We start from the raw sequence: 25,701 nt of genomic DNA, 5'->3' as shown, positions 1-25,701 counted from the left end.
TGTTTACAGTGAAAAGACAAAAATGTTAAGGAGAAGATTTTCAAGCCAAATTATGTATACGATACATGCAAGTACATTTCATATGTATGTTTCATGACTACAAATGCGTGCTTGATAATGCAGAGAATTTTCTCTTAAGCTCTAGCTTGGTTTCGGCAGGCATGAATCTATTTCGTTAAATAAATTTTTAGAGTTTTAGGTGACCATGAACACAAAGTGTCGCAACGCAGTCTTGCTAGTACTTAATCTTGGAATACTAGTGTAGCACAAGCAAGACGAGCACGCGGAAGGGAATATGAACATGCCGTCAGCGGCATCGGTTGGTGAGCTGGGCTTTGCTGGGGCTCCAGTGGCTTGCAAGCAAGCAGAACGAAAGCCTGTCGTCGCACATCTCCTAATCTAAAACTCCACTGACATAGCAAAACACACTATACGCCGTGTAAACAGTGCAACCTTGAAGTTGCTAATTTGAAAACTATGATTTTTTTCTTTCTCTCTCTCTCTCTGAATAATGATGTACTCAACAATAAGGCGACATAGTGGAAGTTCAAGACATGCGGTTGGCCGAGCCCCTGCTTATCTAGAAATCTCTAGCAAAAGAAAAGTGTCAAGGCTGTAAAGTGAGACCCGATTTCAGCACCGCGCCGGACAAGGTTTTGCACATCACAGCAATGCATCCAGTTGTCGCGGAGTAGCCCTCGCTACTAATGACTCCGCGAACAAGAGCGACAACCCCGGTTTCGCCAGTTCAATGCGTGCCACTTCCTGCCTGGCAGACGTTCACCTACCAGTGACAGGCGGAGAATCCCGCCTGAATCGTCCAGGCTTTGTCGTGAAACGCTGCCCCACACAGGGGCATCGGACAAGAAGTTTCCTACTTATCGAAAAGGCATCCCCCGCCCACGTCGTGGCCGAGTAAGTAGGTCGCTGGACAGGCCAAAGCGCGCGCCGCTCCCGTAGTCGCCGCCGGTGGTGACTCACCGCTGCCGAGCGGCAACATGGGACGGCCCAACACTCGCCGGACGTCAAAGCCCACGAAGAAAAACGACGCCGGCCACGGGACAGCCTTGCCGATCGTCGCCGCACTCTTGCCGCAGCAGTACGTTCACCTCAACCCGGCTGCTGATCATCACAACACCACTCATACCAACGCTCGTCTGCTACAGTTCCTTATTCTATGTGCTGCACGGGTGCTGCCACTCTAATGCAGTTCAATGCACTTCGATCGCAGCGACGCCACAGTATTTTTCGTCGCGGCGCGCCTCACTTCAAAGGCTGCAAAGTATGCGCCGCCCCAGCCGTTAGTCCCACTCCATCGCATTTTAGTACACTGAGTACACTCTAGTGGTGAGTCACGCATTCGGATACACCTTGGGTACACAGAACTTTGTACAGTGCCTAGAATGTACGCGTGCGGCGAGGAGTTGCCATCTGTCGGAAGCGCTCCCTTGCGTAGTATGAGGGATCACGTAGCGCGCTCCTCATAGGTTTCGCTTACGGCGCTCAATAAAAACACCACACGGCAGCCACATTTATGTAGGTACTCTCAAAACGAGGGAAGTTTTTGACTGTCCATATAATAATCTTGGGCAAACTTAAAGCACAGGATCGTTTACAGACGCTATCTCTTTACCGAATACGTGCAGCGAACGCCATTACTCGCGGTCGCCGCGATGGAGTCTCCCGAACCGGCTTCTTGTGTGAAAGGTAGGCAAACGCTGAAAGTAAACTATGTGAAATATGTTAAAACCAAATGGGACATAACAGAATGAAGCCTCAATGCAGCGATCGCACGGGTTCGCAGCGACCGACTGCGCGTCTGCATGCATGTCCGCGCACAATGTTTTGCTTTCGCCGTGAGCGCGTTTTCGCACCGTGCCGTGAGCTTTAGGCCGCAGCATACGAGCATTTGGCAGTACATTTCCAACCATTGTTGCGTGGACGCCATCAGAACTGTTCAAAAATAATTTCGTTATAGACAATTCGACGCCTACGGCGACTGTGATGTGTCGTCGCGACGATTCAATCTTTTGTGTTCTAAATTCTTGGATATTTCAAAATTATTTCTCAAGTTGCGTCGCACTGTATGTTTATCAGACTTCTCAGCGTGCGATTTCCCTCTGCTTCTTCTTTTTTTTTTTTTTTGTAATCCAGTGCATTAATTCTTAATAGTCAAACATGACCATATGCCAATGCCTTTCTTTAATGTGTGTCTTACCGCGCCTTTACCGTTCCAGTGAACTTGCCAGTATCTAGCATCAACAAGTTCATAGACCAAACCGTCCTCACATTAGCCGGGCAGCGGGCGAGCGTCTCAGTGCGCGTTTTCTGCTACTCACCGAACATCGCGCAGTCCCGGCGCCGTAGCAGAAATCTTCCTCGTGTCTGTGCTTGCTGCATACCTGAGTTGTCGCCGATGGCTGTCTGCCGGTTCTAAGTTTCGCCAGCCAAGCTTCACGCAGCTCCTTGCCCTGCGGCTACGTGTGAATAAGGTTGACACCGCGCTCCGTTGCGTACGTCCGGCACTGCGACACCGAGCAGTAGCCTACCATGCTGCACGCCTCCAAAGGCAGCCACTACCTATTATAGTAGTTTCAGATATTGTCAAGTTGACACCCAAGGCGGTGAAGCCTCACGACTTAATCAGAACCGCGGCGCAGGTGGGACTTTAAACTTTCGTTTTCAGCTCGCTTCAGCGCTTCCGAAGCAGCCGACGCGGCCGCTGTGTCCACGTGATCCCTCATGCCACACGTCACGCCGACGGTAGCGCCAGCTTTTCCAGTGGTGGAGCTCGCCGCCAATACTTCTAGGCCACGGCCCCCAGGCCGGACTGGACTCTCTTCTCCGCGGAGGAAGAGCACGAGAGTCCGGCCGTGTCTAGGCCATCGAGTTTCACATTAGTATAACTAGAGGGAAATCTGGCGCTGCGATCGTTCAACCATAGGGACTTTGATTAAAGTCCCTCAATAATTTATAGAGGGACTTTATCAACCATCATGGGAAGTCTATGGCTCAAATACTGGTGCAAGCAAAATTAAAAGGTGAAAGTGAACATTGCTTGTCAGAAATGCGTGAGAAAAAGAAGGCCGCACCTAGAATATTTTGGAACCACATAAAACTATAAGGCAGGTAGTCAACAACAATACAACATATCCTAGACAAAGATGAAAACAGACTGGAAGGAGAAGCGGCAATAAATTACATACGAAAAATAACAGCCGAATCTTTCCAAGCCAATGACGAGGTTGTATTTGAAGAAAAAAAGAGCATGAAAAGAACCAGAAGGAAAAAGCAGCTGGTGCTGACAAATTTCAACTGGAAGAAAGCAGAAGAAAAAATTCCCAAGCGCACAGCCACAGGGCTAGACGAGGTTCTATTTAGGCTGATTAATGAACTAGGACCAAAAAGTAAGGGAGCTCTGGTGAAAGCAGTGGAAAAAGCTTTAAAAGATAGACGAATATGTACCAGACAGTTGGCGACAAAGTAGAATTAATTTAATTTATAAAGGTAAGGGGAGAAAGATAGAATTCACTCGTATAGACCGTTGACCATTACATCGGTAATACACAGGGTAGCAATGCAGGCAATAAAAAAAAAAGCTTCAAGCATGGGCAGAGAATAATGGCATTTTGGGAGAACTTCAGGATGGCTTCAGAATAGGTAGGCCTTTATATGATAACTTATTTGTTCTTACTCAGTGTATTGAAATATCAAAAGTAGAAAGCAGACCGTTATATATGATCTTTTTATACATTACAGGAGCCTATGACAAGGTTGACCGCAACATTTTGTGGGATATTCTGGAAGGGGAAGGCTCAGGTGACTATTGTCTACAGCTTTTGAGAGAGATTTACCCAGAAAATACCGTTTACGTTGAATGGGAAGGGATGAGGAGCGAGCAGAAAGTTCATATCAACAAGGGTCTGAGGCAGGGGTGCTCTTTATCCCCGCTGCTGTTTATGATGTACATGGTGAGGATGGAGGGGGTGATAGAAGGAAGTAATATCGGGTTTAATCTCTCATACAAACAGGCGGGTACAGAAATAGAGCAGCAGCTCCCAGGTTTATTTTATGCGGACGACATTGTGTTGCTAGCTAACAAACAAAGTGATTTGCAGCGCCTGGCTAATATCTGTGGGCAGGAAGGCAACAATTTAGGTTTGAAATTTAGTGTTAGAAAATCAATGAAAATGAAATTCAATGAAAACAGTGAACAGACAGTGGAGATACAGGGCCAGGAAATGCCTCGGGTAACAGAATATAAATACCTTGGTATATGGATAAACGAAGGCAATAGATATATGGAAAAGCAGGAAAAAACAATAACATTGAAGGGGAAGAGAAATGGCAGTCATAATGAAGCGCAGAGCGCTATGGCGATACAATAGGCACGATGTCCTCCAGGGTATGTGGAAAGGTGTAATGGTTCCAGGACTTACTTTTGGAAATGCGGTTGTTTGCTTTAAATCAGGGGTACAATCAGGACTCGATGGGAGGGTCGCCTCGCATTGGGCGCTCACGGGAAGACTACAAATGAAGCTGTGCAGGGTGATATGGGCTGGACTAGTTTTGAAATGAGGGAAGCTCGCAGTAAAATTGAGTATGAAGAATGGCTGAGGAATATGGAAGAAAGTAAATGGGCTGGGAGAGTGTTCAGGTATCTGTACAGGAAAAACATTGATTCACAGTGGAGGAAAAGAACTAGGAAGCTTACCAGCAAGTATGCGGCCTGTAGGGTGGGCAACACAGCAACAAAGAAGGTCAAGTGGAAAGTCAGAGAGGCTGAAATAATCGCATGGGTGGCGGCAATGGAAAAGAAACCTGCCATGAGTAACTACTTAAGAGGAAAAAACGAAATCAGGAAAGAAACAATTTATGATAACTCAAAGGGAAGCTCATTACTTTTCGAAGCGAGATCGGGATGCCTTAGAACACGCACCTATAAAGCGAGATATAAGAAGAAGCATGTGCTTTCTGCGGTAAAGTTAGGGAAACTATGGAGCATGTTTTATTAGAATGTGAAGACGTCTACCCAGCGGTTGATTTAGGCACCACTGGCCTCCTTGAAGCCCTTGGGTTCAGTGGGAGCAGTAGAAAAATAAACATGTCCGCAATAGGCATTAGTAAGAGGCATGGAGGAAGGAAATTGAGAGGCCCTACCCCCTCCGCACGCTAGGAGAAAAGTGTGGAGGAAATGACATAGTAGGTTCTCCTTATTTTTGCTGTTTTTTTATTTCTTTGCTGTAGCGGCCATGCCTTTCAGGCCACAATGGCCGCTTTGTGATGGTTCTGTGCACTCCCATGCTGGAACATGAGCGTGTGGCGGCTGTTGGAGCAGCGGCCGATCATAGAGCAACTCGAATTTCTCGTTTTCTTCTTTGTAAGGATTTCTCATTTCACTACCTTTCGACTCGTGACACCCAGCAGCCAAACTTCATCGTTATAACCGATAATGCAGCATCGGGGCATTGTAGCAACCGGGTTATTTCACCATGAAAAACATCCAAAGTCGTTGGTGCAGCAGTTTCTCATTGTTATGAGTGATATATTATTAAAGCTGGTATCATTATACGTGGTTTAAACTGTATTAACACTAATTTTTCCATATTTTCTCCTGTGGCTCCATCATAAATCGACCTGTTTGCTTTTCAGTTACTTATGTAGTTTATTTTTTTATATATCACCATTATTTATTATCAAGTTAGTGGGGATATGATGCTGTTTGATGTACTTACGGAGAATCCTGGCCAATCCCTCGTCAGAGGTATGTGCCATGTATCACAGGCAACAGGCATTACAGTTTCTCTTCTTGTGGGAAAGATTGTATCCCAAAGGCTTTTTTGGATGCTTGCAGAGCACTCGAGATTTACAGACATCAATGCCAGCTCGCAAAGTACCTCATATACGGCAATCAGCCAGCCACCTCCGCAGATGGGGAATTCTGTAGTTCGCAATCATACCGTTTCTGTTGTCCTTGGCAGAGGTTTTGATTGTTAGCAACTTAAAACTGTTCGACTGCAGAAAGCGTACACAACGGTATTAAATTGTAGGACCACAACAATATGAGCACAATGGCTATATGGTTGAAATGCAGATTACGACCAGCATTAGCTCAAGCTATCTTAAAGGGCTACAGTATGTAAAAATAAAGTGCTGGTTTTCAGATGCTATGGCTGCCATGTATGTGTATTAAGCTCACAACTGCCTTCTTGGTAACACAACATAGAAGTTCCCCCTCTAAACTCTGTCACGTGCACTTTGACAGTATCTGCTTTGATCTTGTACTTAACTGCACATCAGTAAAAGTGGGTCTAGTTCTGTAAATATGGACTATGTAGCATTCTAAAGGAACTGAACACTCAACCTAGCAGGCTTCAGAAACATTTACTCTGGCAAAATGAGAAAATAAAAATTATCTGAAATCAGTGATGTCATGCTGATGTACTGGCATAGAGGTTTGGGCATCAAGTTCAAGATGCTCGGCCTCTCATTTCCTCTAGTAATAATAAACCTACCAAATACATTAGGGTATTAATGGGACAGAGAACAGTTTAGAACATGAATCGAAATAACCCCACTGATGGAAAGATTGCCTGTCGTATTGGCTGAAGTGAGCCCCGTTTTTCTCATTAAATTTGGATTTATATTTTTAATGATTCATTAAGAGTAGCTAAAAATGACATTTGGTGTCCCACATGGCAAAAATATGAAGATTATAAGTGACCTATCACATGATGTTCTACTAGTGTATGTGGTTCCTGGTCGTTTTATTAATGTTGAAATGCAGTACACTTTCTTCTACCATAAGCATTTTCAAACTTACATTGTGCAAACAAGCATTCGCTTGTATTGAGTAGAAAAGTGGTGCTGCCTTCATTTTCGGTGAGTTGGCGTGGCTCGTCTATTGACAGAACGACGATGCCAGGGGCCAGCCAGCCATGACGTAGGTGTGTACTCGAGGCAGCTTTCGCAATTTGCGAGGCAGGCTCGTGGGCTACTGGCATCGCCCTCACTTCTCAGCCTTGCTGTAGTAGGTACTCTTTCTTTTTTAGAGGCTGCTCAGATTGAAAAACTCTGCTTACAAAATATCCATGTGCTTTTGGAAGTAACTGCTGCAAGTGTAAACGCTACCGAGAGGGTGAGCTTTTCATTGTGCCATAAAAAACTGGGTCCATAAAATTGTTTGTCAGTCCCTTACACGAATGCTTTCCTAGGCTTAACTATTTTGTAGTTGTCCTATATATGTTGATCCTGTAGGAACAGTGTCCAACAGAAATCTTCAGGCTTTCTGCTGTCTTAACACCCTATAACTGCCTTAGATCTAGGGCCATTTGATATTCATTAATGGATGAATATTTACATGGTATTGAAATGGTGTCCTTAAAAACAAGTGTGTCTAGTGTTTACATGTAAAGGGGCACCAACATTAAAGTGGTGTGCTTAATTTTCTTTGTGTGTTAGTCATGGGTGCACATGTCAGCTCTTCAGAATACGCCATGCCACTGACCGCTGGGCGTGCTTCAAGTGATTCTAAACGTGTGCCGAGTTCTGCTTCACTAAATAAAACATTTATTTCGACCCTTCTCACATATTTAGGCTAAAACTAATATAATTATGGTGTTTTATGAGTCAAAATCACCATACGATTACGAGGCATACCATAGTTGTGGACTCTGGCTTAACTTTGACCTCCTGGGGCTTTGAATGTGCAGCTGATCTACAGTACACAAGTGTTCTCACCCCCATCCAAATGCGACTGCCATGGCCAGGATCGAACCTACGGCCTCGAGCTTAGCAGCACAATGCTCCTCAGACATTTATTTGTAATGCAGACTTGCGTAGTGCTGAATGCAATCTTTTCTGAACTGCCACTTCTCAGGGAACATATAGCGTCACCCTCACCTGGCTTGCATTGCTTACTCATGAACAACTGGAGGATGCAGCATTTGTATTTGATACCATGTGATCTACCATGCCTTGATGTCACCAGAGCATGGAGCCACACTGCCTTTGGCACATTTTTTAAGAAAGAACTCAGTGCCCTTCCACTCTGAAGAAGGATGACCAGTGAAGCTGTGTATGCGGGCCGCTTAGAGGGTCCCTGAACGGTTCAAATTTTGTAGACGCCTATGGTACAGCTAGATTCAATCATGCTCACCACAATATGTGTGAAGCATCTCGCATTAAGAGCTACAAATGATTACAAGTTACCCTCCTCTATAGCCATGCATTTTCTCAACTCGTTTGCCGAGTGATCGGGGCTAAGCTCTGCCTTCACTGGCTCTGCATCATGATGGCATGTCGTGTTGTCCACTTCCAGTTGTCTAAACGCGCGTGCATGAAGCCTTTCCAACCTCTTCGCCAGCTGCCTGGCAGTCTACTCCAGGTGAGATCTATAGAAGCAGTGTACATTGCAAGCATTCTGTCGCAGTGCCGAGCGTGTCCGGTATTCCGGTAAGCACAGGAGAGCTGGGCGTTTCGACGGATGCGTGGAGGCATAAACTCAAGCTGATGAAGGATCTTTAGCGTAGACGTATGTCTGATCAGTCTGATCAGTCTGCGCAGTCCAGCCACCTGGTGGTGCACAGCTTAACCAGCCAAACAAAAAGCTCATATTGCTCTAACCAAGTGTAAAACATTTTAAACATTTAGAAAAATTATGTGTTCACGATTACACTCCTGCAAAAAATTTACACCAGCAGCAAAGTAGAATACACTTTGTTACTGCTACAGTTGAACCCCGCAATAACGAAATCGTCAGGGACAGCAATTTTTTTCGTTTTAGCGAGCACTTCATTATTGCGAAAATTAGAGAAGGCAGACAAAAATGGTACATAACAAAGGAATCACATTTTCTTGAAAAAATTTGACACCTCGGTCTGCCGTCCACGGCCTCGGAGGAGTTTTAATACTTGATCCTCACAACTCAGAATATGTTGCATGACCACGTCGTCATCATGCATAGCGAGAAATGACCGCACGGTGTCGAGTGCGTCAAGCATCTTGCAGGCTCACTTGCTTGGTTGTGGTTATGTCACCATCATCGCTGTTGTCAGTGCCGCGCATGCTGCCGGCTATGGCGTCATATGTTAGTTTCTTGTGGACGACCAAGTCATCGTCGACAGACAGGAAGCCGTGTAGACCCAAGCCGTCGGCAGTTTCATCCACTCACTGAAGCGCATCCCATGCCTTGCTCAGTGTGGAAAGTTCGCCCGCATCAGCAGACACACTTCCACCTTCTTCTGCTGGTCACTCAGATCCGACGATGCAGCTGATGCCTGCTGGTTATTAAAGGGACCCCGAAACGCTTTTGACAATTTTCTACAAATGTACCGAGTCATTAGAGTAGGTCCTTCTGATCATTAATTGACACATCTAAGTGCTCCACATAAAGCGTGTAATTTATTATAAGGTTTTAAAAATGTACATCACTGCCGATCGCAGCAAACTGCTCGGCAGAACTTTCAGCCGCCCCTACCCATAACGTAAATCACCCAATTGACGTCATGTGGGCGAGCTATCCGATTGGCTGCCCAAGGCACCTCATCGATAATTTTTCCATCTTTATGGTGAACATATTATGTTTGTAATAGTTGGAATGTTAGTTAATTTGTTTCTATAAAAAGAAAGTAACAGAAAGAGAATGCACAAGAACAATTTCTCACTACACTTAAGCACTTCCGGCACACAGCAAGCGTTGTCTGCTTGTGTTACAATGTGCTCCATTTTGACGAGAGCTCCGCGGTGAGAGTCGGTCTCAGTCTTTTCGCGAGAACTATGATTCGACTTTGTTGTGTTGTGGGCTGCAAACATAGCGACTGGCAATATGTCAACCTGCAACATCGTGTCCCTCTGCAAGGCAGCAGACGAGCGAACTGGCTGCAGTGCATCGAACTGCCGCTATTCGATCGGTGCCAGGATTTGCACGTTTGCGGCCGCCACTTTACACTGGAAGATTACTAACACAATAGCGTTTCGTGAGTCCGCTATTAGGGTAAACGCAAGCGCAAGGGGACAGGGCCTGGCCGTGTCCCATTGCGTGTTGTTTCACAGGATGAGCAAAAGTGCAAATGCGAATGGTCTGCATGGTGCAGCCACCTGGTGGCACAGAGCTCAACCACACACAGTAGCAGTAACGAAATGCATTCTTCTTTGTTGCTAGTATAAATTTTTCGCAGGAGTGTAATCATTAACACATTGTTTTTGTAAATGTTTAAAATGTTGGTTAGAGCAATATTAGCTCTTTGTTTGGCAGGTTAAGCTCTGTGCCAATGGGTGGCTGGACCGTGGAGACCGATGAGGCAGCTCACGTACGTCTACGCTAAAGTTCCTTCATCAGCTTGAGTTTATGCCTTCCTCATTTGGTCGAAACGCCCAGCTAGCTTGTGGTTACCGGATATCAGACACGTTCGGCACTGCAACAGAATACTCGCAATGCACGCTGCTTCAATAGCTCTCGCTTGGGGTCGTCTGCCAAGCAGCTGGTGGAGAGTTTAGAGAGGCTTCACGTGCTTGTTCCTAGAGAACCGGAAGTCGACTACGAGACGTGCCATCGTGACGCAGAGCCAGTGAAGGCGGAACTTAGTGCCAATCACTCGGCGAACGAGTTGAGGCAAAAATGCATGACTATGGAGGAGGGTAACTTGTAATCGTCCGTAGCTCTCTTAATATGAGACGTTTCACACAAATTGTGGTGCGAATGATTAACTTTAGCTGTACCCTACGCGTCTACAAAATTTGTCCAAACCGTTTCAGGGGCCCTTTAAAGACTGCATGTTTAGAGCAGTTTTTGATTATGCTTGCTTTCATTATCATGCTGCAGCAACAATCTCTAGGGCCATGAAAAGGTTCACCTCTGTCATGCATTTGTACTCGATGTTCAACAGCGTCTTCTGAATAAACCTTTGATGGTAGGCACATTTCAAGCTTCTGATGACCGCTTGGTTGAGAGGCTGAAGGACAGAGGTGCAGCTAAAATACCAGTAGGACCTTCGTAAAAGTGGCATCAACACAATGTGCAATGCAGTTGTCCACGAGAAGGCATTCAGACTTGCTTGCTCATCGCATGCTCGTGTTGAAGGCTTCCAGCCAGGTGGCTAAGATGGAGCATGTCATCCACGATTTTCGGTTGGCCAAGTATTCAATGGGCAGCCTACCGTGTGCCTTGAAACACCGTGGCTTTTTGCTCCTGCCAATGACGAGGAGCGGACGCTTATCGGAACCGCCTATGTTCAGGTAGAGAAAATTGTTATGCGCTTATTGCTCTGCTTGCCGCCGTGGCATTTTTGGCCCTTCAAATCTAATGTCCGCAATGGAAGCATCTTATAAAACAATCCCGTCTCGTCGCCACTGTATATGTTGCGGGGTTTTTACTCATCCATGATGGCTACCCGAGTCTCTTGCATCCAGTTCCCTGCGTCTTCCTTGTTAATGCTTGTGCATTCTCCAGAACTCACTTTGGAGGCGATGTTGTGTTGTGCTTTAAAATGGCTCAGCCAGCCAGCGCTTGCTTTGAAGTCATCGTGCCCCAGAAGGCATGCAAAGTCTATGGCTTTCTGCTGCGGTAATCTTCCAGAAAGTGGTATGCTGTTTGTACGCTTGTCCAGGAACCACTTGTACACAGCCTAGTCCACATCTTCAAAAGCCAGAGCGGTCACAGTCTTGTGCTCCCCACGTGCTTTATTCTCCAGCTTTGGATGTTAAAATGTCTTTGGATTTTAAAATTGTTGACAGGTATCCCGAACTTGACAACGTTATCCATCTATTTTTCTTTTTTCAAGTTGTAGCTTCCGTGATGATTTGAGATTTCTCTAAGAGCGTGAGAAACTTGCGTTTCTTAACTGGAGGAGGCATTTCGCAAGGCTTACTGCCGCACACAACGGCCAAGCATGACGAGGACAACGAAGGTTACGAAACAAGCTGCCTGGCCACTTCTGCCAGAGTCGCAGCCGGAGGTCAAGCGGCAGCGTATGGTTTCCAGCAAAAACAAGTTATGCGCTGCAACTAGCCCCTAAGCAAGCAACAAGAGGTGGCAGCAAGCAAGTTTCTAAAGTGATTGAAAAACATGTTTTAGCACATTTATAATAGGATTTCAGTTTTTATGATACGTTGAGACCATGCGAAGAAAACTGACGACCCGCTATGGCAGAAATTCTCGTTGTCGCAGGGCTGCCAGTTGAAGGTGTGTTGTTGAGCGATATGAAATACTTGTACTCCTATGTATCTCCGCCGGGTACGCCGAAATATTTCGTTGTTGCGAGAATTTCGTTGTTGAGGGCTTTCGTTATCGCGGGGTTTGACTGTACTGTGTTTGGTTGAGCTCTGTACCACCAGGTGCCTGCACCATGCAGACCATTCACATTTGCACCTCTGCTTAACCTGTAGAACGGCATGGTGAAATAGACAGGCCCAGTCCGCTTGCGCTTGTGTTTACCACACGTGAAACACTATTGTGGTCGTAATCCTCTCGCGTAAAGTGATGACTGCAAACACGCAAATCCTGGAGCCGATTGGATAGTGACAGTCCGATGCGCTGTGGCCACTCTGCTCGTCTGCTGCCTTGCAGAGGGACACGATGTCGCAGCTCGATATATTGCCAGTCGCTACGTTTGGAGCCCAGAAGGTAACAAGGGCGAACCATGGTACTGGCGAAAAGAAAGATTGAGATCAACACTGACCGTGAAGCTCTCATCAACACGGAGCACATTGTAACACAAGCAGATGACACTTGATTTGTGCTGGAAAAGCTTAAATGTAGTGAGAAATTGTCCTTTTGTGCATTCCCTTTCAGTTACTTTCTTTATATAAAACAAATTAACTAACATTCCAACTATTATGAACAAAATTTTTTCACTGTAAAGTTGAACAAATTATCGATGATGCGCCCTGGGCAGCTGATTGGATAAGTGCCCTACTAGTGTCAAGGCACCTTGTGTCAAATGGTCAGGGGCTGCTGAAAATCCAGCCGAGTGGCGTGCTGCGATCAGTAGTGATGTACATTTTAAAACCTTATAATAAATTACAACTTTTACGCGGAACACTTAGATACATCAATTAATGATAAGAAGGGCCTACCCTAATGAATCGGTACATTTGTACAAAATTGTCAAAATCGTTTCAGGGTCCTTTTAACGGTGAACTGCACCTCCATCATAGGTCGGCCCGGTATTGCACTATCTTTGGGACTGGCCCGCGTATGGGGAGTGCTTAAAGCCTGCTTCACATCCGCCACAGGTTGGCTTGGTATTGCACCATCTTTGGGATCGGTCCACATATAAAAAATTGGTATACGCGCAGACGCGATATGCCAGATCCTAGCCATTGACAGGTTCCCTGTAAGAATAAATTATGATAATGATGGTGATAATGACATGCTAATATATTGTTGCTGTAAGACTACGTATAATATGAGAATTTATTTCTTTTGCTGAAGTGTCCCAGCCTGATAGGGAACTTACAGTAATTCATATGCCAAGAAATCCCAACAAACAGAGGTTGAACAGAGAAGAGCACTTGCATGACCGCAGTGACCCGGTACCTCAGTGCAAAATAATGAGAACACATTTGCAATAGCGCATTGTCAGCCACTCTCCCACAGTGGCAGCATCATTAGAATGACCCAAATGTGACACAGGCTTTTCCATACACTGTAGATAAAAACATGAGACAGTGTATTTCCATGAAAGTGATGATACCATTGAAGCATTTATTCTGTCGTGGTTCTCAACAGAAACATGAGGCCGAAACTTGGAATGGAGCTTTGTACAAGACATTTCAAATGCCAACAGTTCACATGCCTACAAACACGCACACACTTACATGCACACCACCTCAGCCCATTCTAAATAAAGTTCACACATACCCTACTACATACAGTCAGTCCAACTACAAACTGCACTGCTGTGGACACCCACCACTTTGTCTCCAAGCAGTACTAGCTGCATTTGTTCAAGAGCAGCTTGCTGAGTTGCAAGTGCTACAAGCAGCATGTCTGCATTGAGTGAGATGTCTGCTGTGGTGATATGCCCATTGTCTTCAAAGAACCAGCGGCTCTTAGTTGCACTGAAGGCACACGTGAATCAAGACACCATGCCCAATGCAAACCAGCTGCTCCTGGGAGTATCGGTACCCTTGGCCTACTGCTGCTGCCACAGTTGTTTGTGCACCAGTGAGCTGCCTAGATTCACGGCAGAAGGTCACCATGCATGGCAAATGTGGGACTGCCACTCTTCAGTGTTGCAGTCAAATGTTCGGCCAAATTCGGGAGACTGCTGCAGTGCCTGGAGTACCCTGCACAATGGAGGCGACACAATGTTTCGAAAACAAGAATTACTGAATCGTATTCTTCCTTCTATGTGCAAGCATGTCTGTGCAATGGCCAAAACTGTAGAAGCATAACAAGTACAGCACAAACAACGAAGATGAAGGGGAGACATGAAACAACAGGACCATAGTAAGGTTCGTTACAGCGCAACACAAGATGAGGACAAAAGAAGGTATAAAACTATGACACGATGACACGGCGTTACAGTGCTGTGTCATCGTTTTATACCTTCTTTTGTCCTTGTCTTGTGTAGCGCTGTAACGAACCTTACTATGAATCCTAACCAACTGGCCCAACTTGCCGTCCATGCACTATCAATGGACATTTTTTTATTGGAAACCAGTGTTCTATAGAAAAGGTTCAGCGAAGGCTGCCTCATGCACACATGTCTACTTTTTTTTTTTTTTTATACAGTGCCACCATTAATTCCCTTGGTGTCACATCTCTGTGATGGAACATTAGTTGTGTTTGGTCGAACTGTGCTAGGCGTGTGCAGCCCCTAAAAAGAGCAGCGAGATGCAAGTCATTGTTTGATTCATCATTAACGCCAGGAGCAGGTAGCAAGATTAGAAGAGGCAAAGTACCTGAAGTTACTTATCTATGCCAATAGTGCTAAGCTGCTGAAAGATGGAAATAGAGTGTGAGGGTAGCCCACTAGTGTGCCAGGAAACTATTTGCAGGAGGTCAGTAGTGGTTCCGTACATTCACAGGCTATCACATTGCCTAAAGGAGGTTGCATCCTGACGCATTGGCTTGATATTTTCAGTGAAGAACAAGCTCAACGGTCTCTGTGGTGCTGTCCAAAAGCACAAGCAATCACACTGCACCCGACAGCAATGTCCCACCAAGTATGTGGAAGGCACCAGCTGCGCAGTGCTTCACATTCCCCTCACCTGCGGGTGTGTGCACACAGGGCAGACCAAAAGACGTCTGAACAAATGTCTCGGCAAGCCTCTACGCGAGTTTGCCTTATCGCCTACTAATGCATGCAGCGCGCTTCCAGCAGCACTACACCACATGTGCTGCGAAACAGATAGGATGCTTATTGCGATAGGGTTGGTGGCAATAGCTGTGGATGTGACACGGGTAGGCAAGTACTGCAGGAAAGATGCTGTGGCTGGAGCTTCTTGAACAGATGTTGCTTGCTCCTTTTCTTGTTCACATGGGATCCAGTAGCCGGAAAACATTTCATACGATCACAGTTTGGCGATGTATCTAATGTTGGTTCTGAAAAATCGTACTTTCCGGGCATGTATTACCTGGTCACGAAGAAGCGCAACTGTGGTGAATAATTTTTTGTGTTCACGATTGCAAACGTAGGTGCCGGAAAATCGTAAGAAATGGGATCAAATCAACAAGGTTGTACAGTATTGCCAGCAGGGGCTCTACCACCATGGGGAGCGCTAGGCGACGGAGTGCCTTGCTGCATCCTCGGCGATTTATGCTCTGCCCCTGCTTGCCAGCATTTGCTATGTTTAAGTTCTAAAGAACAAGCTTTGCCACTTGCACTCAAGACTTCATGAACATACGTCCAAGTTTCCCTGTGTTGGCAGCTAAAGAGGTGGATGCTAAACAAAGCACTGAGAGCCCTACGACTGTGGTAACAACTGCAGAGCAAGGCGCCAAAGCACTGCAATGACCAGTGCTTCTGCAGAAGGACATTGTGTAGCAACATTCTTATGTTCTGCACATAGGTATTTGCGCATGCTACCTACAACCTTGCTATAAACAGCTTCACGTAACATACAAGCTACATGCAGTCCATGAAAGATGGCATATAAATTTGCAACTAAACGGTTGTTGACAAATTCTCAGTTTCGCCCGTTTCTCACTACAGTGCTTGTGATTGAATGGTCAGATTTCGCATTGTGCGGTGAACCCCTTGAGAGGATGGTAAACACATAAACTGCTATATTTAAAAAAAAAAAAAAAAACGTGCATGCAATAAATATCGACCTACCTGAGCTTTTTAGGCGCCGATTTGCTGACAAGACTCCAGATGTGTAATCTTCTTAAGGACACCTCTTCACACATGGACTGAAGGAGACAACATGCATACTAAGTAAGTGGAATACACATGGTAATGACACTTCGTATGACCACTGGCTCCCAGCTGCACTGTCTGTCTCTCTGAGATGCTCAGTTCACAATTAGACACAAACAATGTTGACTAGCACCAGCATCAAACTAATACTGCAAGTCATGGTAGGAAATTGAGTGCAACAAACCGCCTGTCTTTTATAGCTCCTCGAGGCTGTTTTGCCCCGCAGTATGACTTTCTATACTGGAGGGCTCATCCAAGCAGTGGCTGTGGTGCCACTGTAGCTATCTAGATAAGCTGGTTTGTGCACAACACATTGCCAAAACAAAATACTTGTAGCAAGAGCAAGTTACAACAACTCGTCCATTTGTTCCCTGCGTAGTACTTAGATGATGAAGCAAAAAAAGGAAAGAATAAAAAAAGAGAAGAAAAATAAAACTGCATCAGAGGCTACAAATAAAAGTAGTGCACATGACGCTTTCTGTACAAGAGAGCCTGACTGACATTGTCACCCCTACTGCCCATGGGAGTCGCCCATGGGAAATGAAAGATCAACAAAAATTCCAGCTAAAGTAGCAACTGTCATAAAAACCACTCATGCAGGGCATCTGACTTCGCTAAGAAAGGACAGAGCAGTAAGTATTATGCAATGTTGTCAAGTGTGTGGCTTATATTTCTGCACACACCATATTCACATAATCTAGGCTAACTGGACTGGAAAACTTTATTATGGTCATAGGATGCACTTAGTGCATAGCGGGAGTCTCCCACGTAGGGACCGACAGGGAGTTAGAGTAGGCTAAAGAAAGAAATTTTCAAATTTTTCAATCAATCCCTGGTCATGCAGCACATAACGTACATTTATGAATACACACGCTTGGCACACATTATTTGCATGCCCTCGTAGACAAGACTCCGGTCTGTGCATACGAGAGAAAGACGTATACGACAACAGAGAGATGCAGATTTTCAAAAAATACTTCATAAAGCTAAATGGGCATCACAAAAGCATGCACACATGAAGCCACGTAAATGATGATCACACAGACACAAGAAAAACAGTTGCAGAATGCGAAGCACCCACCACATGGAGAACATAACATGCTAATGACAAAACAAACAAAATTCTGCAAGCAGATGACACAGCACTAAGAGCCGCTGTACAAGCAAACTAACTGGCGTATGTTATAAAACGTTAGAAGAATGATATGAATGTACTGTGGATTCTAGAAGCACAATTCAAGCATGCGGAGCCATTAGATATGAATCAGTATACATATTAAAAAAAAAAAGGAAAACGCAGTAATCCCCTTTCATAACGCACAAAATTTTGAGATAAGCAAAATCACAAAAATAGAAGCCCTTGCACATAGACCACATGGAGCTTTTGCAAAATGCCGCCAGTAACATTCTTGGTCACTTTCGTGTGCATCAGTGCCACCTGCAGGCAATGGCATTACTAGCACTGTGCCGAGACGGAATACTTGGCACAGAGTTAAGACGATTGATCCTAATGAAATATTTGAAACTGGTCATCTGAGTATAGCTGATTCCAGACATCCAAAAGGCTGAGATTGCTACTCTTTCTGTATCGTAATGAATTTTGGACAATTTCACTTTGAACACTGAACTGTGGAGTAATGCAATTATCACACCTTTAGCTGACACCTACGAATGACATAGCATTTATGCCTCATCATTGTGTGAGCATGAAGCGAGCATCCTTATGAAGCTGCGATCTCATTAAAATGCTGTGGGCTTACATGCTGCCTTTTGGGTGCAGCATGTGGCCTTATTGTATAGTGCCGATGATCTTGACCAAGGTCACAATTAATACACTTTTATGCTTTCCTGACAGTTTCCTAAAGGAGAAAAAAAAATTGCCGGACCGGAAACACCTAAGACTGATTAAATGTGGGAATATGAAATCACTATACCGGTTATTTATTTGTTTCGCCTCAGAATCAAAGACATTACAGAGGGGAGTGGTCACAGATCCAAGAAAAGTGGTCAATCCTAATTATACAATAATAGCTTAATACAATATTAAGTTTTAGAATATATACAATAATAACACAGTGTAACACAATACAGTAAAACCTCGTTACAACGTTGAAGGGGGGGGTCATAATTACGTCGTTATGACTGTTAGTTCGTTATAGTCACTATCCATTTCTATGCACCATTAGCAAGCGAGAAAGAATGTACTCGCCACCAAATCTCACAGCAGCCAGCCACGTAAAAAAGAAAATGACCATCGCACAGAAAAAAACAAGCAAAAAAGAGACAGCAAGGAATTGCTACTTTATTCACGCCAAACGGCTCACTTTGCAGAAAAGAAGTCCTTGATAAATTTTTGCCGTGTCTTCTTCAGGCAAATGATGGCTTTTTCAGCTGCAGCCGCTATTTCGAGTCCGTCCTCGCTGTCATCGTGAGTGCCAAAAAAGCGGCGCAGCAGGTCTGCCGCATCAAGCACTTGTGTGGGCGTCGATATGTTGAGTTTGCCAATATTAGGCTTCGGGCTGTTGTCGACACATTCATCACTGTCATCATTAGGTACCCCCGTCACCGCACACACAATTTCCATTTCCGTTAGCTCTTCCATTGTCACTGCGTCAGCATCGGCACTGACGTACGTGCAGAAGGTGTCGCAGTTGGGCACAACGCCGGCGTCAAGGAGAGCGTCCCATGATGTGGCATTCTCTCATTAGCACCGAGATCTTGGCTGCAACCGCCACTGCTGATGCCAAATGAGGCATGCCAGAAGCAATTGGCGATCGTGCTTGCCGGTGCAGCCATCCAAGCAGCCTGTAGCATCTCGATCATGATGTACAAGTTGATCGTGGACTCGCGCTTCATGCTCACATTGAACAGAATCCGGTCGATCACACGCTTGTGGTAGCCTGACTTAAAGTTCGTGCTAACTCCTTGGTTGAGGGGTTGCACAAATGCAGTGCAGTTTGGCAGCAAGAAGCATAGCTCGATGCTTTTGAGCAGAGCGGCAGTGTGGTGGTCCGCGCAGTGGTCCAGCACAAGGCATATTTTCCTGTTCAGCTTGCCCAGCCGCTCATCCTACTCCCGCAGCCATTGTGCGAAAATTTCTCTCATCATCCAAGCCTTAAGGTTGGACACATAACTCACTGGGAGCTTTTGTTTGCCTTTGAAGAATTGTGGCGACGCACTTTTGCTGACCCATCCATGTTGGCACAAAGTGACACGATTACACTCAATGTTTTTAGATTCCTTTCTAAAAACGTTGGTTACGTGGACCTTGCTCTGCTTACCGCCCTGGCAGCGTTCACCTTTGAGGACCAAGGTTTTTTTGTGGCAGCATCTGGTAGAACAGGGCTGTCTCATCCGTGTTGAACAAATCCTTGGCACTGTATTTTTCTAGCAGCTGTCCAACGTTTATCTCCACTCATGCCACTGCAGCTCCAGCTGACAGCCCTGCTGATGATGTCGTTGTGCTCCTTGAAATGTTGCAGACAGCCGACACTCGCAACAAAATCGTCGTGTCTCATGATGCACGCAAAGTCCCTTGCTTTGCACTGCAACAGTACCCCACTCACAGTAGTGCCGTTTCCTCTTGCGTCCAAAAACCACTTGCAGACCGCCATCTCTACAGCTTGGAAATCGGTGGCTCGCAGCTTCTTTCTGTGGCCTTTTACGCCACGTGCGACAGCACTGGTGACAGCTTCTTTGCTCCTCAAAATCGTCGACAGCGTGCTCAACGATATGCCGAAATCTTCGGCCACCTTTTTCTTCTTCCCGCCGGACTCAACAGTTTTCAGCATAGGCACCTTCTGCTCAATTAATATTGATACATGCATATTGCGTGTTTCTTGTGGCCGATGCACGCGGGTGCCCCGACGAAGACGATGAACGCTCTCTGGCTCTCGAGCTGTCGGCTGACCACTTATCGGCAGGTTGCAGGAGGCAGCGCGTAGGCGCATATGAACGTTGCACGGCGAAGAGATGGCAGTGACTGACTGACGCCGTTCATGCTGCTAGCGAGTAAACTGAAGGGGGCTTTGCGTTCGGCTTGGGAAGCGCGCACCGTGATCCGCTGATACCGAGCTGGTGCTTCAGCAACCGGAGAACACCGCACATTCTCGCACGGTCACTGCCATGAAAAAGAGGAGGGGGGAAGGGGTACACACAGTGGCGAACGGCGGCAGCTATGTGTTTCGGCTCGGGCAGCAGCACATCATCGAGACCAGCTGCCACCGAACCGGTGCTCTGATTGCCGCTGCACAGGGGTGGCATTGGAGGAGCAGCGAAGAGAGCAAGGCTCTCACTGTGCACGAGAGATGGCAGCAGGAGTGCGCAGCTATAGCAACGCACTGGCCCCGGTTACGGAGCTGGTTATGGCGAGGCACGACGGCGCTGCGAAACGCAGGAACGGGCACCAAAGAGCTGTGCTCTAAAAAAAAAAGTTAGTTATACCCATTGCAAGGAAATGTTAGCTTCGTTAAAATGAGGTTTTCAATACATGGGCATCTATTGGAATTTCAATGGGAATCCGGATTGCTTCGTTATATCCATTAGTTTGTTATATCCCGTTTTGTTATAACGAGGTTTTACTGTATATAGAAAGAAGCAGTTAAAGTAAGTACAAGATATGCAAAAGAGTTATAACATCACTGTTAAAGCACGCAGGAACAATTGACAATCCTTAATTTTAGCCGTTTGTGCAAGAAGGCAATTCCACTCTTTCGATGTACAATGAGTTAAGGAATGTGTAAGTTCTACATGGCGGAATTCTAATTTTATGATTATGATCTGATCCGTTAAAAACATATTGGGGAACATAAATTAGTTTGTTACACAAGTGTGGATGGTAGTAAAGCTCATGAGGAAGAATTAAACAATGCATTTTACGTCGGGATGCGTGAGAAGGTAGATTAAGATTAGATTTCATAGCTGTTATACTGGCGGTGCGGCTGTATTCTGAGAAAATAAAACCAATGGAGTTGTTCTGAACCATTTCAAGTCTATGTGACAGATTTCCGGAAAGGGTTCCATATTGATGCAGCATTTTCAAGTTTTTATCTAATTAGTGACTTATGTAGGAGAAGCTTTAAGAGAGAAGGTGAGCTTGAAAAACTTCAACTAACGTAACCGAGCATGCGATTTGCATTATTTGTAATGTGCCTTATATGCTCATTCCAGGTAATGTTAGACATGTGTACACCAAGATACTTGTACAATGATACACATTCCAGTGGTATGTTAATGTGCTTAGTGTGTAGACAGGTAGCATTGTTCTTTATCTGGTTTTGCGCATAAATTTACATTTAGTTACGTTCAATTCTATTAGCCATGTCTTGCACAATGAACAGACTGTGTTAAGGTCAGATTGGAGAATGGTTATGTCGTTATCACAAGTTAATTTCTTGTAGATTACATAATCATCTGCAAAAAGGAGAATATTTGAGGAGATGCAAGAAGGTGCATCATTTATGTATATTAAGCAAAGAAGAGGTCCAAGCATTGAACCTTGCAGAACACCAGATTTTACAGCGGTAAGTCCTGAATTTGTGTTGTTAGCTGAAACAAACAGAACAATTACGTAGCAAACATTCAATCCAGGTCAGAAGTTTAGGATCAATGTTAATTAGATGAAGCTTATATAAAAGTAGTTCATGGCAAACTTTATCGAAGGTTTTCGAGAAGTCGAGGAAGATGCAGTCGGCTACAGAAGAGTTATACAGAATAACAGTTAACTTATGCGCAAAAGTTTTTAGTTGTGTTTCACAGGGGCAGGTTTTACGAAAGCTGTGTTGCGATGATGAAAAAAAACGAGTTAGATTCAAGGAAGTTTATAATATGTGAGCACAGGACATTTTGAAGAATTTTACACGGTATTCTAGTAAGGGAGATGGGCTGGTAGTTAAGAGGGAACTTTAGCTCGGGTGCTCCTATTTAAATACATGTAAAAGGAGAATTGGTTTTTATTGGCAACCACAGCACCAAATTTGACAAGGTTTGTTGCATTAAAAAAAAAAAAAATAACCTTTAAATCTTGTGACTGTTGGTTTCAAGCTTTTGATTTAGATCGTCAATGTTTTATTAAAAATTGGCAAAAATAAAAAATTTTCAGAAAACGAATCTGTCAAGTTTACAACTCTCTAACTCAGTGAGCAAAAATGATATCACAATTCTGTGAATTGCATCTGATAGTACATCCGCAGTGGACAAAATTGATATGTTACACATGTACCTAAAAAAATTCAGTAATATGGAAGTACAGCTTTTGCGAAACCCTTGTACACAATGCAACAAATTCACGTAAAATATAAATTGACATATCGAATTTGTTCGCTTTGAATGATCTAATTCAATTACAGAACGGTGATATCTGTTCTTGATGCAGAGATATTAATTTATAAACTTTGTGCGTCTATTTCTCTAACTTTCGAATTTTTGAAAATTCTTTTACCAAATTTCAGTCCCTAAATCGAAATTCTGCTTCCAACAGCCACCAGAATTTAACTTTCTCTCTAAAATGCAACAAATTTCTTTAAAATGGGTCGAGGGGTTATCTCAGTAAATTGTTTTTGCATTTTACATGTATTTAAATAGGCCGCATCAAAGTTGGACCCGAGCTAAAGCTTCCTCTTAATGGAGGAATGCCTGTTACTTGATTTATAGAGTTGAACTACCTTCCCAATTTTCCAGCTTGATGGAAGAGAACCAGTATCGAGTGTCTGTTTAAAGATCATCATTAATGAGATAGATGAATAGGCTGTTATACTTTTAAAAAGTTTTGGTTCAATTTGATTGGATCCTGGTGCGGAAAATGATTTTAGCGACCTAATAAGTTTTGTTACACCATCGAAATTGATTACTAAAGGAAACATGGCTGTGTAGTTGTAAGTACGCAAGGGGGATACTGATGGATTTGTGTTTGAAGAAAAGTTATTTGAGAAGGCCTTGTTAAGAACTTGACAGCATGCATTATCAGGAATGCAGCCCGGACTATCAGCTAGGGTGATGCAATGATCTTTGCGTGGCTTTATCGTGTGCCAGAGTTTCCTTAGTTCGCTTGCAAGCATAGATGGCAGAGTTGTGTTTGAAAAGTTATCCTTGGCTTCTATTACGGCTTTTATGTATTGGTTAGTTGCTGTCAGATTCACGAGTGAGTTCTTTGCCGTTCGGAGGTCTTTGTAACCTCAGAATGTCATGAACACACTCAATTCATGCCCTCAGGACTTGGCGCTACCCATTGACTGTGCCGTCACGTGCTCAATGACGCACGCACTAGGCCAACCCTTTAGTAAGCCAGAACCTTGGAGCCACCGTGGATTCCGGGAAAGTTGCTGATCTCACATCCCGGAGGCCTGGGTTCCATTCCCACCCAGACCGAAATGCATCAAATTTTCTTTTCAAATTCATTAATTTACTTTGTTTACAGGGCCACCCTGAGAAATTTGATTTCAATTTGAGCATTTTTTATGTTTTTGTATTCTTGGTGCTGTCAGCCATTTTTGGTACCATCTTTTGGGCCCGCCGACAGATTTTCGCTTAATGGGGGCACATGATTCGTTTGCATTAAAAGGAGACTCAGCCCTGCTCTGCATGGCCACAGCAAAGTGACAGAGAGCACGCAGGTGGTGATGGACACACGTGGCGTCTGGCTCGGCTGGCGAACTGCCACAGCCAACTGCCAATGATCTGCCTCCTTGTTTTTTCCCTGATGTTTCAAAGTTGAGATCTCAAAATGTACAGAGTTCAGTGCAACAAATTTTCGAGATAAGGGGTGAAAAACACATGGTTTGACACCTCGACTAAAAAAATATTGACACGTGTACTTATATTTATCGGGCGACCACGTTTCGCCGTCTAACAAATCTTATCGCACAGCGCGGGACGCGCTTGCATGTATCCGAAGTTTCTGGAAAGTTATCGATGCTTCTATCCGCAGTCTGTTGCCGCCGAACCTTGTGTTATCTGATTTATTCGCCTGACGCGAATTGTGTAGAACTTTGTGGAAGGCACGCGGGCCCCAACGATTAGTCTGGAACATTCGACGATTCTGTATAAAAGCCGACGCGCTTGACCCGCTGATCAGATTTTCGACGATCGCCGACTGTGTTCGCCGCTATCGTTGTGCTTTAAGTGTAGCCTGTTTTGTGGGCACAGGTTCGCCCAATAAAAGCTAGTTTTGTCTTTCACAGTACTGCTACTGTGTTCTTTGGCGTCACTACCACGTGACATCTGGTGGAGGTGCTTTTTGTTCATGTACCGGACGCCCCCGACAAGCCGTGATCCAAGCCCGGACTGCAAAAAGGACACCAACGTAGTCCCGGACCATCGAGCAAGCCACCGTCTTCAACAGCTACCCCCGGAGCACGGACTTCTACTTGAGAAGACCAAGAAGATTGTGGCCAAAGCAACCCCAATGGCAGCCCCAGCGTCCCCCATCGTGCTGCAGCAGCCCAGGGAACCACCGACGTTCCGCGGTTCCACATTTGAGGACCCGGAAAGCTGGCTGGAAACATATGAGAGGGTCGCTAGGTTTAATAGCTGGAACAATGACGACAAACTGCGATATGTCTTCTTCGCATTGGAAGACGCTGCCAGGACGTGGTTCGAGAACCGCGAAGCCACCTTGACGACCTGGGACCTGTTCCGAAGCGGCTTCCTGCAGACATTCGCAAACGTCGTACGCCGAGAACGAGCCCAAGCGCTATTAGAATCCCGGGTGCAGCTACCTAATGAGACAACCGCGATCTTCACGGAGGAAATGAGCCGTCTATTCCGTCACGCTGACCCCGAAATGCCCGAGGAGAAGAAAGTTCGCCTACTCATGCGTGGTGTGAAAGAGGAACTTTTTGCCGGAATGGTACGAAGCCCACCGAAGACCGTCGACGAGTTTCTTCGCGAGGCCACCAGCATCGAGAAGACACTCGAGATGCGAAACCGGCAATTCGATCGCCGCACGAACTCTACAACCTACGCCGGGGTTCAATCACTGGCTACCGACGATCTACGAGAGACTATCAGAGCGGTCGTACGGGAGGAGCTGCAGAAGTTCTACCCAAGGTCGCAGTCCCAAGTGGATCCAATCACTGAAATCGTCAAAGAAGAGGTTCAGCGATCGCTTGGAGTGCCTGAGGTGCAACCACGATCACCGCAACCTCAGCCAGAAGCAATGACCTACGCCGCCGTCGCCCGCCGTCAAGGTCCCCCTCCACGACTGCGCCAGGGCCCTGTAACGCCGCAGTTCCGTCGACCACCGCCGCCGCCGCCAGCACGCCCACCCGTCGCGCAGCGCGCTACCCAAGGAAGACAGACGTTTGGCGCGCTCCTGACCACCGCCCGCTCTGCTACC

At 45.4% G+C, this 25,701-nt stretch overlaps 2 protein-coding genes across 5 annotated transcripts in view; both read right to left on the bottom strand.

Annotated features, from left to right (window-relative positions):
- Exn (Ephexin) overlaps positions 1–2,597 on the bottom strand; it is a 182,108-nt gene extending 179,511 nt beyond the window's left edge. The window contains exon 1 of one of the 4 annotated variants that reach the window (XR_008613590.2): positions 789–1,318. The gene's annotated coding sequence lies outside the window, so the exon portion shown is untranslated. Of the gene's footprint in view, positions 1–788; positions 1,319–2,339 lie in introns of those variants that run through there. The other 3 variants (XM_050184427.3, XM_055073448.2, XM_050184419.3) reach the window with 3 other exon arrangements.
- An 11,076-nt stretch (positions 2,598–13,673) lies between these two features.
- Positions 13,674–25,701, bottom strand: part of LOC126524322 (endothelin-converting enzyme 2-like) — a 203,761-nt gene continuing 191,733 nt past the window's right edge. Inside the window, exons 18-19 of the mRNA XM_072286991.1 lie at positions 16,284–16,360; positions 13,674–14,289 (exon numbers count right to left, since the gene is read on the bottom strand). Of these exons, the coding sequence (XP_072143092.1) occupies positions 14,196–14,289; positions 16,284–16,360 (171 nt within the window). The 3' untranslated portion in view covers positions 13,674–14,195. The remainder of the gene's footprint in view (positions 14,290–16,283; positions 16,361–25,701) is intronic.

The sequence above is a fragment of the Dermacentor andersoni genome, chromosome 3, assembly GCF_023375885.2.
Source record: "Dermacentor andersoni chromosome 3, qqDerAnde1_hic_scaffold, whole genome shotgun sequence".
NCBI classification, from domain to species: Eukaryota; Metazoa; Arthropoda; class Arachnida; order Ixodida; family Ixodidae; genus Dermacentor; species Dermacentor andersoni.
This window is presented reverse-complemented; position numbering and strand designations above follow the sequence as displayed.